This window comes from Physella acuta, unplaced genomic scaffold (genome assembly GCF_028476545.2).
Source record: "Physella acuta isolate Inbredline_101_S28 unplaced genomic scaffold, ASM2847654v3 ptg001231l, whole genome shotgun sequence".
In the NCBI taxonomy this organism is placed as follows: Eukaryota; Metazoa; Mollusca; class Gastropoda; family Physidae; genus Physella; species Physella acuta.
In genome coordinates, this window is record NW_026732747.1 from 312728 (window position 1) to 330536 (window position 17809).

The 17809-nt window shown below is 35.0% G+C and overlaps 1 protein-coding gene across 1 annotated transcript; it reads left to right on the plus strand.

The window, feature by feature from the left end:
- Positions 1 to 9173: 9173 nt before the first annotated feature.
- LOC131957297 (F-box only protein 39) lies at positions 9174 to 15543 on the plus strand. The gene is made up of 4 exons (XM_059322023.1): positions 9174 to 10078; positions 10893 to 11086; positions 12885 to 12987; positions 15089 to 15543. Exons 1-4 carry the CDS (start codon positions 9242 to 9244, stop codon positions 15206 to 15208), a joined length of 1254 nt encoding a protein of 417 aa, XP_059178006.1. The 5' UTR covers positions 9174 to 9241; the 3' UTR covers positions 15209 to 15543.
- The last annotated feature ends 2266 nt before the right edge of the window (positions 15544 to 17809 follow it).

Below are 17809 nucleotides of genomic sequence, written 5' to 3' on the forward strand. Positions count from 1 at the left end.
ATAGAAAACACCACGCAGCTTAGCCACCACCCTCATTCCCACATGTCAAGTGAGCTGTGGTTCACCCGAATGTTTACAATAGTAGAGTCTGTTCGAATAAGACAGTGAACGGCTATTAGGGGCAGATAATTTAGTTTTTAAACGATTGGAAACTAAGGGTAGATAAGTTCTTCTTGATATTTCCATTGTCTTTCACTGGGCGGGGTGGGGGAGTCAGGGGGGTGGGGTAGTGTCGAATTCACAATTTATGAATTGTTAATAAGTAGAAAATAAAACAACTAGATAGCGGCGTATGCTACGTCGCGGGTCATCTCGTTTAATATAAATACAATACTAGGCTATATACCATAGATCACTATTGTGTATTTGTATTATGGAAAACAATAGTTCTGAATTTCATTGTTTTACTCTCCCTGGCCATTCCGGTTGACTTTAAGGAGAGGTTGAGGGCAGTTTTTAAAAATACTTGAATTGATAAAACAATTCTAAACGGGTTTTCACCGGCGTATATTCAATACAAATATATAAAAATGAGTGTAACCGATGGTTCCCAAACAGCTTAAAGTTTAACTATAATTTTATCTCTTTGCATATTATTTAAAATATTTTATTACAAAGACTTTTCAAGACTATTGGGTGTTGCAGTAATACTTTGCTATATAACATGCTATTTTTCAAAAAATTATATAAATTAATTGGCAAGCGCTAAAATTATGTTTTAGCTGTCAAAAATTAAAACAAAATATTAAGTATCGATTTTTATGTGTTTTGAATTTTTTAATTCAAGATAAACTATTGAAAATAATTTTTAAAATAATTAATAATATTAATTCATTAATCCATTCCAAGTTTTGGAAAAACTTCCGCCAGGGAGAGATTAAATTTTCCAGACTAAATGAATTTTTGTGATCATGATTACCATTGATAAACAAACATGGCGGCTGCTTGTTTCTTGACTTCGCTTCAACATTTTAAACTCATCATGAACTCCCAATATGCAACAAATATACAAAAGTTCAAGTCTATTGTGTACGTACGGTTGGGAAGTAATGTATTTGCATTCAATTCTGACAGAAAAGTTTTGTGGCGGTAAGTAAATTAATTATTTTTTAAAGTTAATGTAAGACCTAGCAAGCCTAGCCCCAGGGGACATCACTCCTACTGAACGATTTGGTAAACAGTGAACACTTATCTAGACCGTCAAGTTCGATGACAGAATATTACAAAAATAGATCTAAAATCTAAATCTACCTGATCCTAAATATATAATATCTGAAGGCCTATATCTACTTTATTACTTTATTAACTATACTGATCCCTCTAAATAAAAAGTGACAGTACAGTAGTGATTAGATTTAGAATCTACTAGATTCTAGATCTAGATTACTAGACTAGATTGAATTCTAGATCTAGATTCTAGTGTGTGTTTGTCGAGTAGAGAGCTAGTTGTAAGGCTGTAAGGTATCTAATCTATCTAGATCTAGTTACTCTAGTCTAGTACTACCTATCCCAGTCTGCCCCGTCTAGTGGCGTCTAAGCTAAGGCAAGGCCTAAAAGGTGTGTAGAGTTGTAAATGTAGACTGTAGAGTTCACTAGTGTTGTAATAGACAAATTGTGACAGTGACTGTAGCATTGCTAGTGTGAGTTGTAGTAACAATGTACACAGTAATTTAGAAATTTTGTCTAGGACTTAGTGTCAGTAAATATTGTAACATGCACTTATTACTCTAGCCCACAATCTAGATCTAGTATGCAATGTAGCAAAATGTATCTATATCCACTTATTTAGTAGGCCTTGTACCCTGGTTATTAGATCTAGAGTTTAGATTTAGTAATAGAATCTAGGCTTAATGCTCAATATATATTGACCTAAAGTAGTTATAGATTTAATGGCTAGTTTTAGTTTCAATTTTATTTAAAATTTTGATTATGCATAAAAATGTAAACTATAATTATAAGAGAAAATTCTGAGTAGAAATATTGTGTGTACATCTATTTTTCAGATTAGGCCTACCTGAATTAAATCAGTGCATATAGACCTCTAGAAAGAAGCCTACACAATTTCCAGGAAACCTCAACCAAGACTATCAACAAAACATGAAATCAAAATGTGTGTTATAATGAAGATTTCATCTAAGACTGCAATTTATGAAGAACAATGTTTGATGCAAGAAAAAAAAAATCCCCTGCAATTACTGGAAAGTAATAAATCAAATACCTTTACCTTTAAATATTAAATAAATGATAAATTTATTTACTAAATATTGAATTTTTCTCATTCATTTTATGTTGAATTTCTTTTTTAAAAATTGTATTTGTAATGTTAGTTTATGAAAATATTGTAAACAATAGTGAGAGTTGTATGGTAGTAAAGCTCCAGTTTCAAACCCGTTGATCCATGGATCTGACAACATAGAGTTCACCTATTTTTGTGACCTTGGCATAGGAAGGGATGATTTGGTCAGCCATATGCCCATCCACATTTACTTTCACTAACGTGAGTTAGGTACCCATCACTGCTGGGTGCACTCAGGGACTTTCTACTGACTACCGGGTTAGCAGTCTAATGCCAGTGTGAGTTGCTTAAAACAAAATTTGCAAGTAAAATACTATTTAGTTTCCTAAACAGTTTAAAAAATATTTGAACCCACACACACACACAAAGAACTGGTATTAAAACAACACACTCAATAAAAGAATAATTAAGTTTAATAATTTATAAAAGGACATATTTAGGATGTACATGTAATATTGTTTAATATGAACAATGAAACCAGTTGCTCATATCATATTTCTACTCATAATTAAAGTTAAAGCAATATTTGTGAACAGAAATATATATTTACAATGACATATATATGAAAATGGGATTTATTGGTTGAGCATTACAGCACACAATTGCTAATCCAGAGAAGTGGTTTGAGGGCTTGAGTACATTAAGGGTAACTGGCTTGAGATACTGACTTTAACTTACTTTAAGTGTAAACCACACAACTGTTTTATTAGCCTAAGTAAAAAAAAACAAGACATTATTATTACAAGTGGAACATGCTTCATCTGTGGAATAATATTTTCATTAACAGTAAAAATAAATATTAAATAGTGTACACAGACACGAAAAATACATGCTTACTGTAAAGCAAAAGAAATTATTCTAAAACAATGTAATATACATTAGTAGTCATTAGGCCTATTTAGTCATATCTGTTTATTCTGAGTGATATAGTCAGAAAACTGTAATTATAGCATATTTAATTTCTACTAAGTATGCCTTGTACAACAGTATGAATATCTAGAATCTAGCTATATAGATTAATTAAAGTTGCTGATTTTTTTTTTTAAATCTTGGAATTAAATTTTCAATGTTAAATTAAAAGCTCAATGACAGTAACACAAAGCCAAACAAAGCTTATTACAATAAAACTAATTAGACCCTAATAATAGTAATTATTAGATTAATCCAATTTTAGGCCCACTTTGGGCTTAAATCAAATTTGGAATTTCTAGAGCTACTACTAGATATAGAATTTTATCTAGTAATACTGGTACACTATAACTTGTCTATACTAAGCAGACGACTAATTAGTAATTACTGTTATTAGGTCTAGCCTACTGTCACTGTGTAATATCTAGTTTATCTACTTCTAGATCTAGTACTAAAAGAAAAAGTACTAGGAAAAGGAATTATTTTTAAAAATATGGCATTGATTTAAAATAGGGGCCTATTTATTAAAATGAATAAAGGCAAAGTCTTTATTACTAAATAGGCCTAATTTAAATTAGGGGCCTATAGGCCTAATTAACTATAATAATATGATTAATACATAGGGTCAAATTACTAATTTAATCAGGCCTAAACTTTCTAAGCAAAATAAAGTCTAAAGAAAAATTTATGGGCCTAAATTCAAAAGTTAAGTCTAAAGGCCAAAGGTTTCTATTTTACAAAATGATCGTAAATCTAACTAATTATTCTATTATTACTAAATCTAGCTTAAATACTACTAGCTATTAAGTACTAAACTAATATAAATACTAACACCTAATAATAATATTAATAAAAGTATTCATATAGTTCGCTATAAAAGAAAATACTCTATAGTCTATATATATTATTTAATTATAGATCTAGGTCTAACTAAAATAAGGCAGAGATCTAGATCTAAATAAAATACTTAGGCCCTAGATCTAGCAAATAATCTAATACTATTTGACGATTTGTTAGGCCTATATCAGACTATGACTAGATCTATAACTAGATCTAGATTCTATATCTTATTAATATCTATCTACAGTTTATAACTTAGACTTAGTGTGTTCGTGTATACTGTACTTAGTTACTTAGTGTACTATTAATAATTAATATTAATTAGTACTAGATCTAAGTACTAAGTTAGTGCACTACACTAGAGTAGAATCTAATTATTAAAGTTCTTTAATTCTTTAGACTTGGTCACTTGACTTTACGACGTCTTCTTTAGTAAAGAATCTTTAGTTCTTTACTCTTCTTTAAAAAAATCTTTAGAGTTTAGAACTTTAAACTGACTACGGTCCCTACACTAAATATACTAAATAAATAAATGACTAAAACTAAATCTAACGAGTAGGTTGTATTCTAAATAAAATTCTAGATCTAGAATTTAGATTCTTTATTAAAATCTGAAAAGTTGAAAAGTCAATTCTTTATCTAGAAAGATCTAGAATCTAGATTAGATTCTAGATCTATCTCGAATTCTAGATCTAAATTCATAAAATTCTGATTCTAAAACTTGTATTTGTTTTGAAGCCAAAAGCGAAAGTAGCTTTCCTAACTTTAAAAAAAAAAGATTTAATAAAAATATCCAGATTTGGTTTAAAAAAACGCCAACTGGCAGGACTCCATTTGGACTCCACTTCAACAGCCTATTGTTTTTCATCTTGCAACTCTTTTGTATTACAAATTTTAAAGTACTTGAAAAAATTCATAACATAAAAAATAGAATTTTTTAAAAATAAAAAGCTTTTATATAACTATGCACTAAAATCATTTTCCTTAAGTATTGAATAGTACACTACTATTTAAAGAACTATAAAGAAAAACATGGGTCTCTTCTTAAATTTTAGTAAAGGTATCCAAAAGATAATATAGTGACCAACCCTTTTCTTTACAGTTATTTAAACAATAGTGCATAGATACATATTTAAATAAAATAATTTATTCTCTCCTTTTTAGTGCATTATCACATAAACGCTTGTTATTAAAATGTTTATAATGATTATTTTTAGTACCGAAGATGAGGTGTAATGAGTATGACAAGTGTTTGATTAAGCGATAAATACGTAGTAAATTATCAAATCAGGATTAGTGAAGGGAAATTGGATGTACTGAATTGAGTTTTATCGGGAGGTTAATGTGTGTCATCCGTAGCGGTGGTGGGTATTAATTGTTACAAGTGGGGAAAAAAATTATCACAAATGTACTGCCAAATTCAGCAGTAACAAACAATTGTGTTTTAAATTATCATTACACTAAGCAATCAAAAAATTAAATGTTTCATAAATAAATTACAATTAAATAATAATACTAATTTCTGTAGTTTGTAATCACTGTATAAAATATTCGATAAACATATATATACAATAAAAATGAATAATAGTGTATAATCTGATTGCCATTTCTGTGTTTTATATTTTTAGAAATTTTCTACATTTTAGGATTTGTAGAAACTTTTATTAGGGTTCTCGCCCTTAGTAATTTAAATTCATATGATCGAAAAAGCTAACAATAAAACTTTTATACTCAAATTACAAAATAAAGAAACGTTTTCTTTAGATATTGTGGTAAAGATAAATACTTTAATCGCTAAGTATACCGCACAGATTTCTCTAACGATCAATGCGTTTGTGTGCTTGGACGGTGGAGAGTATGACTACGCTACTTTTTTTTTTACAAAAGTGTTTTTTGTTGTTTATCTGTATACATTAGTAATCCAAATCCAATTCAATCCAAATCTTGAAGCGAGGCCTAAGGGGTCGTCCATAAATGACGTCACACCAGAGTTTCTTCCAGGCATCTCTTCGGGGGGGGGGGCTTATCCCCCCTACCCCCCGAAGAAAGTCTACCGCACCCCCCCCCGAACGAAATGAAATTATATAGAAAATATATACTTTTAACAGTGTCTGCTCCCCCCCCCCCCCCCGAAAATTTCAAGTGCCCCCCCCCCGGAGAAAAAAGTCTGGAAGAAACACTGCGTCACACTCGTAGGGGGTAGGGGGGTCCTTAATTTTGTGACGGTGTGTGATGAGGGGGAGGGGGGGGGGGGTCAGATGTTGCGACGTCACACTTTTTGCAGTATAAAAATGCAATGTTAGAAAACGAATTTTAGACGTTATTTCGCGTTTTAGAAGACAGTTTTAATAAATTGTAATAGGAACTGATTAAAATACTCTTTTGACAGAGTTCAGACAAGATTTTGGAAAAATATCGACGTTTAAAAAAAATTTGACTGCAATTTCGAGGGGGGTTTTAGGCTGACGTGTGTCGTCATTTTAGGGGGGGGGGGGGGGGGTCTGGCTATTGTCACGATGTGTGATTGAGGGAAGGGGGGAGGTAAAAATCATTTTTAAAAAAGCGCGACGTCATTTATGGATGACCCCTAATAACACTTATCCGCCGTGTTTTTTTTTTTTTTTTTTTTTGTTAACAATAGAAATCATGTTCACTACAATTTAAGTTCAAAATATATATAACTCTCTTTAGATAACGAGGTTTCGATTGTTAAGCGAGAGAGACCGAGACTTACAAACCCTATTACAACCATGTTTACCCCCCCTCTATCACCTTACAGGTCCATGCCACCTTCTGCTATCCGGGAACAGAGATGATCTCCCATCAGGTGGCGCTGCAGAAAAAAACCGCTTTCAAGACATGATGGTGTCCCTTGAGAAGACCAAAAACACTCGCAAGAAAACACAGTCAACGGTCCAGGTTCGGGTACCGCCTATGCCACACCTCCGACGAACAGTTCATAGAATTAGACCAAGGCCTAGAACGATTCTATGGGCCTAATATATGAATCAAATGACACAATATAGATATTTTTGTCAAAGCCTGTTTCTTACTAATAATCTTTACATATTTATTAAAATTATATTCATATTTTAAAAATATATAAAAACATTTACTAACGTATCTCTTTATTTCTTTTTTATTAAATTCATCGTGTTTGATTTCTTTTTCTAGAGAAACATGTATTGGCTCGTATACAGGTAAAAAATGTAATGACTTCAGAAATGTCGTAATGCCGACGTTTCATCATATTTAAAACAAAAGAAAGAAAAAATACCATTTTAATTATTTTTGGTATTTTTATAAAGTGCTAAATTTAATCAGACCGAAGTTTTATATCCGTTATTTCATCCTTATGTTTAGATTTGAGAGAAATAAAGATTCTTTTTAATCACATTGCCCCGATTAAGTTGTTGAGGCCAGGGGCGTAGCGAGGGGGGGGGGGGGTGTCGGGGGGTGCGGACCGCACCGGGTGACACCATTTAGGGGGTCGACACCAAGGCAAAAAATAGCAAAATATATAGAGAAAAACTTGAGGGGGGGTGCAAATCGAAAGTTTGAGGGGGGGGGGGGGGTGCAAATCGAAAGTTTGAGGGGGGGGGGGTGCGAATCGAAAACTTGCAAGTTTGTCCCCGGGAAGGGTCGCTACGCCTCTGGGGGGGGGGGGGGGGGGTGATACCATTAAGTGCCGCACCGGGTGACACCCGACCACGCTACGCCACTGGTTGAGGCTCAATATTAATTAGTACAAGAAAACGTAAAGTATTAATTAGTACAAGAAAACGTAAAGTATTAATTAAGATGTTGAAGACATAATTTTGGAAATAGCGAGAGAGTCTTGTATATATAATACTCCTACAGTCGCTTTTTATTCGCAATATAAAATACTTTACTTAGAAATTGTTTGTACACTTCAGTGATATCATATCAACTTTTCTGTTTATGCAAAGGACTTCTCTTTGAGTATAGTATAGGTAGGTATTAATTTTTTTTTTACACAGTGTTCGTAGATCAACGTTAAAACAAAACGATGACTCATGGTTTCATTGTAACTTATTTGATGTACTCTTTAATGTACCTAATTAACACGTTTAGTGTATGGATCAACACCCTAATATATAAAGAGAAAAAAAAATGCACTACAGAAATAAACATCTAAAGGTTTTTTTTTATTAAACTAGACATCTAACACTTACGAACGTTGGTCATTCATAAACTTATCTGTTTAAAATCACAATGTAAACTGAAAAAAAGTTTTTTCTGCACATTGCGTGAGCGTCTAAAGTATTTTATGTCGGCTCTCCATCTACTTTCAATATTTAAAAAAAAAATAATAAAAAAACGTTTTAATAACAAGCTTTTATGAAATGATGCACTAAAAAGTAGAAAAAAATTACACACTACTATTTAAATAACTATAAAGAAAAGCGTGGGTCACTTAAGTGCCTATTGGATACCTTTACTAATATTTGAGAAGAGAACCACGCTTTTTTTAAATAGTTATTTAAATAGTAGTGTATAATTTATTTTCTACTTTTTAGTGCATTATTACAGAAAAGCTTGTTATTAAAAACGTTTTTTTTTAAAACAATTTCAGTACTTTACATGTTTTATTTACAATAGTTACATGACTATAAACCATTGTCAAGTTTATAGCTGAAGTTTCAGTAAAGTATTATGGGATGGCGCCGTCTAGTAATAAAGAACTAGACTGCTGACCCGACTAAAAACCATCACGGGCCTATTGAACGTGATGACGCGTTATTGACGTAGAGCCCCCCCCCCCCCTCGCACCACGCCCAACACGGCCGTGATGACGCGTGTGGATAGAACTGCCTACTAATTCGGTCCAAATTTTAATTAATTCATAAAAAATTAATTAGGCGACCAATTGAGTCAAATTGAATGTCACGATGCATTGTCTTCATGTCTTAAAAAACAAACAGCCATGGTCGTAAAGAGTGAATGTTGAAAAGAGACATGCTAACAGTAGAATACACCAAACATCTAAGCCGATGAAACTGAAATATCTAACTAACATGGCCACATGTTGAGTACTTCATATGTTTAGTAGTTTGCACACCACACTGCCTGCACCAATCCGCACAGATTTATCCAGGAAGTTGCTTGTTTTCGCATGTACGATGTACACATTTACATCCAGATTATATAAAAAAATAAGAAAAGAAACTTAAAATGCCTTTGACAAGAAAACATCCTTGTAAGGGGAATTATAAAAACACAACAGAAGGTATAAACCACTGGTACAACTTACCAAACGATGTGATGGAAAATATATTCAAATATTTTCCTCAAAAGGATATGTTTCGACTAGCGACCGTGTGCCAGTCTTGGCGGAATATGATCTACACAACGCCACACTTTTGGCGAAACATGCATTTGAAGCTCAGCTGTAATTCCAAATCTCTGCAAAACAAAAAAACATTTTGGTTGGCAACCAAAGTGGGAGGTTTCATCAGGGAGCTGCGAATCACATGTGATCATCAGCATGCGAGTATTGGGTGCAAGTGCATGGCGAATCATTTTCGCAAAGTTTTGATTATCCTACAACCTACATCTCTGACGTCTATAAAAGTATTAAACCTGGAATTAAAAGGCGCTATGTTGTCTACCGTTTCCAATATCAGTCAGGTTATGACCCGCATGCTGTCCAGCCTTGACCGTCTGCATTGTTTCCAAATGTCGTCTGCGCAGTGGCCGCTTAAAGAAGGCGTCAAGGTCATGGACACCGTCTTGACCGTGTCAAGAGGAACCCTACAGTCTCTGGTCATCGACGGATTCTTTGATACGACCGCGGCGACCAAGAGACCGGCTGAGTTTGAGCGAGTGACCAACGGCATCCTTTCTCTCAACCGCCTGACTAAACTAGGCATCGACTACCAGCTCTTGACTGACAGTTTTGTGACAGCGCTGTCCAGGTCACACACAGGACAGCTGAAGGTACTGAAAATCGTGGCAAGCAAATTGGAAGAGAACACGCCCCTGATAAAAGAACGGGCCTGGCTGTGTTTGGTGAGTAGTTAAACTTAGTTGCAAGTCCACAGATGTACAGGATTGTTTAAACTTAGTTGCAAGTCGACAGATGTATAGGATTGTTTGAACTTAGTTGCAAGTCGACAGAGCGATATCATTGTTTGAACTTAGTTGCAAGTCGATAGAGTGATAGCATTGTTTGAACTTAGTTGCAAGTCGATTTCTGAGCTATAGCATTGTTTACTTTTAACCGAATAATAGAGCAATTTATAATCCACCACATTAGGGTTAAAAAATGGGATAATCTGATTTTTAAGCTTTCTATTTAATTTATAAATATCATCAGACTAATTAGTGGAGAGTACTTAGCAGAGTTAATACCCAAAATTAAAATACAGCGGGAAGTTGCTAACCTTTAATTTTTTTCAATGAAACGGTATTGCGTCTATCATATAAACCCCATTTACTTATAAAAATACCAACATTTCTAACTAGATCACAATCTTGTTTTAGGTAAAGTAAAAAAAAAAAATACTTTTTAGACCTACCGATCCATAGGGCAGATGAAGTAGAGTTCATATGTTTCTTGACCTCGGCTAGGGAAAGTGTGGTCAGCACTATGATCAGCCGCCTTTACTTTCCTTAACGTGAGTTAGGTACCCATCACAGCTTGGTTGGCTTGAACCCGGATTTGAACTCGAGACTTTCGGGTTAGCAGCCTAGCGCTCTAAAGCGGTTAGAGTACACATCCTAAAAATCACCCCCCCCCCCCCCCACACACACACGCCGTACGATCTTGTTTTATGGAAGTAATTATCAAAAAGGTTTTTTATATCTTTGCTTACAACTCCAGACAAAGGCTTGTCCTGAAATGAAGGTGGCCTTCACCATCGATGGCATACATTCATTCGAGGCGATATATAACGCTTTGGATCCAGACTTGCCCATCAAGAAAATACGTCTGAGGCATACACCAAAGCGTCGAACTGGAAACTGGTATTTGTCCACGATGGTAGCGATCTCTGTGATCATAAAAAATCGTTATAGGTAAGTGTTTATACGTGTTTGGTTATGCGTTATTTGTAGGTATTTCTGCGTGTATATTACGATGTTGCTTTGTAAGCCATGCTGCACAATTATGCTGCTTTTTAGACATGTGACAATTGTTGACTCGACGGTCTATACGCCACAAATGCATTCAAGCGATCAGAGGCGTAGCGGCCCTTCCCGGCGCCCGGGGACAAACTTGTCGATTTGCATCCCCCCCCTCGAGATTTTGATTTGCACCCCCCCCCCCCTTAAACTTTCGATTTGCACCCCCCCCTCGAGATTTTCATTTGCACCCCCCACCTCAAACTTTCGATTTGCACCCCCCCCCCTCGAGATTTTCATTTGCACCCCCCCCCTCAAACTTTCAATTTGCTACCCCCCTCAACCTTTCAATCTATTTTTCCAACCCATTTTGGCGCCCCCTAAGCTCGGCGCCCGGGGACATATGTCCCCCCCCCCCCTCGCTACGCTACTATAAGTGATTCTACACTCGGTATATTAAAAAAAAAATTACAGCAGTCAGTACCAAGACAGACAGCAACCAATCTAAGAAAAAAAAATACGAAGTTCAACGCGAGTGGAGCCCCTTAGGATTTCCAACCCTCGTTTCCTTTCGGTAGCTGCTACGACATTATTATTAAATCCAAGCTGTACAGGTAATTCCGTCACATGGGTCCATCAGCTGTGTGGAGAGGGTGGGTCTGATACATGTGCAACACCTGGGTCGACTTATTTTAGGGCCCAGGTTTTCTGCTTGGATTTTTAAAGGGCAATCATCTAATGGTCTATGGAGCCATAAAACAGATCTGGATAGACGCAGGAACATCTATCGCTGGCCGAATTGCTATACTGCAGACCAGATGCTTAGGTCGATGACTCTGGCTCTATCTAATAATGCCGTTGTTGTATAAGGATACTTGATATTGTTCCCCATATCAGGCACGGTAAAATAATACAGTTGGAACAGGAGACCTTCATGGTTGTTGTTCTTTATGTTTTCAATCAAAGAGATGTTCTTCTGAGCTTGGCTATACACGAACCGTTTTAGTTGAAGGAGAGATAGAATCTCAGACTTTTTTGTTGTTATACCTAATACCTATCCCCCCCCTGATATTTCTACGGAATAATGAGACCGAATCGCGTGAGCTAACAAATTATGCCCCCATGTACTAACAGCACTGGACACTGGTCAGCATAAAGGCTAGTACTGTCAAGTCAAAGCTGTCTGTTTTTTAAACCGGTCATCTCTTGTCCCTCTATGGTGTACCCTGTAATTATATGCAGTAAATTGCTACTTGTAGAATTATATACGCTACAATTTAATAAGTTCTTGAGTATGTTCTTTCAGACTTTCTTGCTAGGATATCGCGGTCAATTCGGTGGGATTTCAATCTCTCCGGACATTGGCCAAGCGAGTAGGTCAATGCGAGAACTGGTGGGCCATTGCGAACATTGGCCACACTTGGCTTTGGCCGCAGTATATATATATATATATATATATATATATATATATATATATATATATATATATATATATATATATATATATATATATATGAGTCAGCTTTTGCTTTACGTAGATTGAGATTAGATAATTTAAAACACATTATCAGATAACATTGTTTAAGATTACGACGACTCCTAACCCATCCTCACTTTAATAACTTAATAGTTAAAATAGACAATGCTCACAATACATTTAATGATGTAGGCTTCGTTAGGTGTTTAACTATAACAATTTTCAATTTGTGGTAAGGGAAACAACTTATCTTTTTTGAAACCGGATTATCTACAGGCACTTGGTCAAATTTGATTTGGACATAAAATGTAAACACATGCTGATAGATACAGTTTTGCTACTCCTCGTCAAGGAATGTAAAGAACTGCTGTATGTAAAAGTAAGTTGGAGATTATAAAAATCATTACAAATCTCTCCACACTATTGGCACATAATCCTTCCCAAACATCCGAAATGAACACCACATAATATTGAAACTAACCACTTGTTTTATACACGTAAATAAACATCCTCAAAGCTTAGTATTGAGAGTCCTTACTATAAAAATCTAAAACAACCAAAGTGAAGAACCAAACAAGGAAAAACAACACTTAGCCCATAACTCAAAAACAAACAAAAATACACTAAAGATTTTTTAAAATCTCAGATTTAAATGTTTGACTTTTATACTATTAACTAGCAATCGGTACCCGTAACATGTGAATTATAGGCCTATATATTTTAATGTTATACTTGTATGAAGAAATATTTTATAAAAAAGTTGTTGGTCAAAACGCAATGTGCTTTACTACACGTTGAACAATATTAGTGACAAAGCAAAGAAGTAACTAAATAGCTACAAATCCGACATTATTAAAAATAACATAGGCTTCCAATATCTATAAGAAAAAAACAAACAAATTACATACATTATTAGTCAACACACATCACACCATTTTAAATGCACACACTGATTATGAGACTTAAATGATTCTGTTAAAACCCGGCTGTTCAAATGTATTTATGCTGTCTTTTAAAGTAATAATTAATTAGAATTACTTTTGGCCGAGAAAATTGTATACATTTCATACCGTACCTCCTGATAAGTAGGTATATAGATCTATATCAAATATTAATATAATAGTTCATTTCTTCATATTCTAAAATTGGAAGACAACGCCATTAGTTTTGTGTACTTTCCGTAGTTTAAACATGTGGCATGTGACGCTTTGTTTTTAGAGTTATTGTCAACACCATACACACTTTTCCGGCTGCTTAAATAAAAGTGTTCCTCCATTCGAATATGCCTTTACATTTATTTCCCTTTTTTAGCTAGAATTTAGTTTATTCATTACAACATCCAACATGTTATTTTCAACAAAAGCCCGTATCTTTAAGTTCTCCATATATAGCTATACATACTGATCACATAAGCTCAAAAATATTGCGGATAGAGAGAGAGAGAGAGAGAGAGACATAAAGAGAGAGAGAGAGAGAGAGAGGTGTGCACATGTGCTTCTATATATTAGGATAAATACATAAATATAATTATATAGTTAAACAAAAACAACTAACAAAGCCATATATTAATACTTAATAACTTGAATACAATATATTTAATTTGTTACAAAATAGACAATTATATATATATATACGAGCCGACCAGCGGCGTATCATACACCACTATTTAGTTGTTTATTTTCTACTTTTCAGTCATTCATAATGTGTGAATTCGACAGTATCAACGCTGCCACTGAAAATATTTGCTTTAAAACACTATCAGTAGACCGTTAAGGACGATACCCCCCACCCTCCTTTCCCCCAACCCCAACCCCTACCCCACACCCCCCACCCCCGTGAAAGCAGCCTCCTCTTAGCTACCTCCCCTAAATATAAAATCATTTCAAATTATCTGCCCCTAATAGCCGTCACTAAACCCGGCTCTACGATTGTAAACATTTAGCGTGAACCACAGCTCACCAGACTACCTAGAGAGGAAGAGAGGGGACTGCAAGGCGCACTTACAGCTTGTTTTCTAACGTCTCCAAGAATAGTATTATATATATAGATATATATATATGACTATAATTTTTTTACGAATAACGATGTTTATCCTCATAGCTAGGGACAGCCACTCTTCTAGGAGAGACAACTCCAAAATCAAACAACTGCTGCCTTGTAGTTTGTTCTTGGTTGGACAAAGGCTATTGAAGCAAATCCTAAAAGAAAAGCAGGCTGAAATCGGAGCCAATGGCCACAATGGCGCATAACCAGTTGACACGTAATCCTTAACTGTGATGGAGGCGTGATCGAGTCGGCAAAAGCTCATGGTTGATAAATTCGAAAAAGTCTCGAGTTCAACCCCCCTGGTAGATAAGGCTCGATCCCTTCCAACACTAACAATTAAGAACGAAGAAAAAGATCCTCATAAAGAAGTGAATTTTGTAATCTCTAAATGCTTATTCCCATACATTTACTCGTTGCAATATTGAATATTTCAGACAACAGCAGACCTATATTACAGTAATACCATGATGGTGGTAGATAGAGTACTACAACAGCGAAAACGCCAGTGCCCAGAATTGCCGCGCAAACGCGCGAGAACTAACCGGCTGCTGTGAGCAGCTTCGAATAAAAAAAGGCAGAGTGCTGTGGATGAGACCAGGGCGGTTGGTCTTAATTAAAACGTTTATTGATTTATTTGTGTACATATAAATTAGGATACTTAAAGAAATATATTTGAAAGTATTAGGGACTTTTTTGAAAATATGGTTGAAATGACAACGGCGGCCAACTTTAAAAAAAAAAACAACCAATTTGTGGATTTCTAAAATTTCATAAACTAATATATATATATATATATATATATATATATATATATATATATATATATATATATATATATATATATCGGTTATATAACCATTGATACTTCTTTTACTAACACTAATAGTCAGCTGGCTAGTTTTTGTAATAGAAAACACTCTAAACAATTTTTTAAAATTTTTAAATTTGGTGTGGCTAAATTTAATGGAATTTCGCCATTAAAAAAGATTGAAAATTTGAAAAAAAAAACTTCTAGCCGATTTTCTGTTACACAAATTAGCCAGCTGGCTCTATTAGTGTTAGTACAAGAAGGATCAATGATTATATTGGCTGTTTATATGTTACTTTATGAAATTTTAGAACGCCACAAAAGGTAGTCTTTCCAAAATGGCCGCCGTAGCCATGGCGAACATACTTTCAAAATAGTCCCTGATGCTTGCAAATATTTTCACTTAAGTACCCTAACTTATACATACACAAATAAATACAAAAAAAATATTAATTAAAACGTTTTTTCCCTTGTTTTTTTTCCGGAACCTACCCCCTTAAATATAGTTTAACTACAATTGAGTGGTTTGATTTACATTTACCATTCTGTTGTGTCCAGAAATGGAAAAGATTGTATATAGGTTGAAATGAAAATATATAAAAGCTTTTTAAATATACCATCATTATTATTATTGTTTAAAATGGGAACAGGGCATTACCCCCCCCCCCCCCCGAGTAATTACCTCCCTGTCAATTACCCCCCGCCCAGTAGGATATTACCCACCGGTCATAGCTTAAGGTTCAGCTAGGGTTAGAGCTAGGGTTTGTTTTTGGGCTAAGCCTAGGTCTAGGGTTAGCGCTAGGATTAGGGTTAGGGTAAGAGTTAGGGCTAGGGCTAGGGTGGCCAAGGTGGCTAGGGTTAGGGTTAGGGATAGGGGTAGGGGTAGGGGTAGGGGTAGGGGTAGGGGTAGTGGTAGTGGTAGTGGTAGTGGTAGTGGTAGGGGTAGGGTTAGGGCTAGGGCTAGGGTTAGGGTTCGGATCAGGGTTAGGCTTATGTGATCAGTATGTGTAGCGATAAGCTTAAATCAAAGTTGCGTTTTTTTTTTTTGGGTTTATTTTAAGGTGAGGTGAATTCTTAGGTGTTTAGTCTTTTTCTTAAGGTTAGTATTAAAGTAAAATATAGATATAGAGTTGTAGTTAGAATTAGGATTCTATGTTGGTGGATGGCGGGTGGGGGTAATGGACAGGTGGTAATTGCTCCGGGGGGGGGGGGGGGGGGGGGGGGTAAATACGCGGGGGGGGGGTAAATGTCCGTTGGGGGGTAATGTCCTGTAGCTGTTTAAAATATATATTCTTTAATTTAGTAAAGCAATCATTGTTTTGTGAAATCTGTTTAAGTGAACTTTTGAAATGCTTTATAAAAATATCAAATATTACATCTATTTTGATACCTTGAACTAACCATCTTTAATGAATGAAATAAAAAAATTACATCAATTTGATTGTTAGATTCTTACATTCATTAATGTTACATACATTGCTGTATAGCCTACGAGTGGATATTTATTCTGTTAATCGCCTTGCAAAATATACGTAATGCGCTGAAACATTCTATGAAATAATAACAATATCCATGACTGTGGATTCACTAGGTGTATCATATTCCTAAATGTATCAGTAACCACCCTCGATCCATTTAAGAAAAAGGTGCCAAGGAATTTGTCAACATGACAAAAGCGAACACAATCCTAATACACCCAGGAAAATAAGGTTAATATTCATTGCTACATATAAAAAACGCCAACATCTTCCATCCACTTCATTACATATTACTGTAGAAAATAAAATCAATGAACAAGTTATCGGCTACAAACGCTTAGAGTTATTTATCAATCAGAATTCAATTCAACCTTGGCTTATCATGTTGATTAATCTTCTAAGATTATCCATACTAAAACTGTTTTTCAAACTAAACGATTGTGTGTTAACTTTAAAGTGAAAGTTGATTTTTAACGGACCTATTTTTGCTGTCTTGGATAGAATATTTTTTTATAGTCTGGAGTGTCAGCTTCATAACCAACCAAGATATTCTTTCAACAATACGAAACAGCTATAGGGGTTGTAAGGGTCTACGACAAAAACTTTACAAAATGATTTGCACCCCCCTCAAATTTTTCTCTATATTTTTTACCATTTTTTGCCTTGGTGTCACCCCCCCCCCTAAATGGTGTTACCCGGTGCGGTCCGCACCCACCGCCCCCCCCCCCCTCGCTACGCCTCTGTTTAGGAGTCACGACTGCGTAGGTCAACTATTAATTTTTAACAGCTTTAACCTACTTTTCTAAGTCGACCTTTATCCACGTAGGTCCTGAGTTTAAAAGTGAAAGTTATACCTGCAATTCACAGAA

Excerpts from the sequence above, each read along its gene's own strand:
- LOC131957297 (XM_059322023.1), top strand. The coding sequence starts at position 9,242 with ATGCCTTTGACAAGAAAACATCCTTGTAAGGGGAATTATAAAAACACA. Across the intron at positions 11,087-12,884 it reads ATCATAAAAAATCGTTATAG|GCACTTGGTCAAATTTGATT; the intron begins GTAAGTGTTTAT and ends GATTATCTACAG. Across the intron at positions 12,988-15,088 it reads AAGAACTGCTGTATGTAAAA|ACAACAGCAGACCTATATTA; the intron begins GTAAGTTGGAGA and ends TGAATATTTCAG.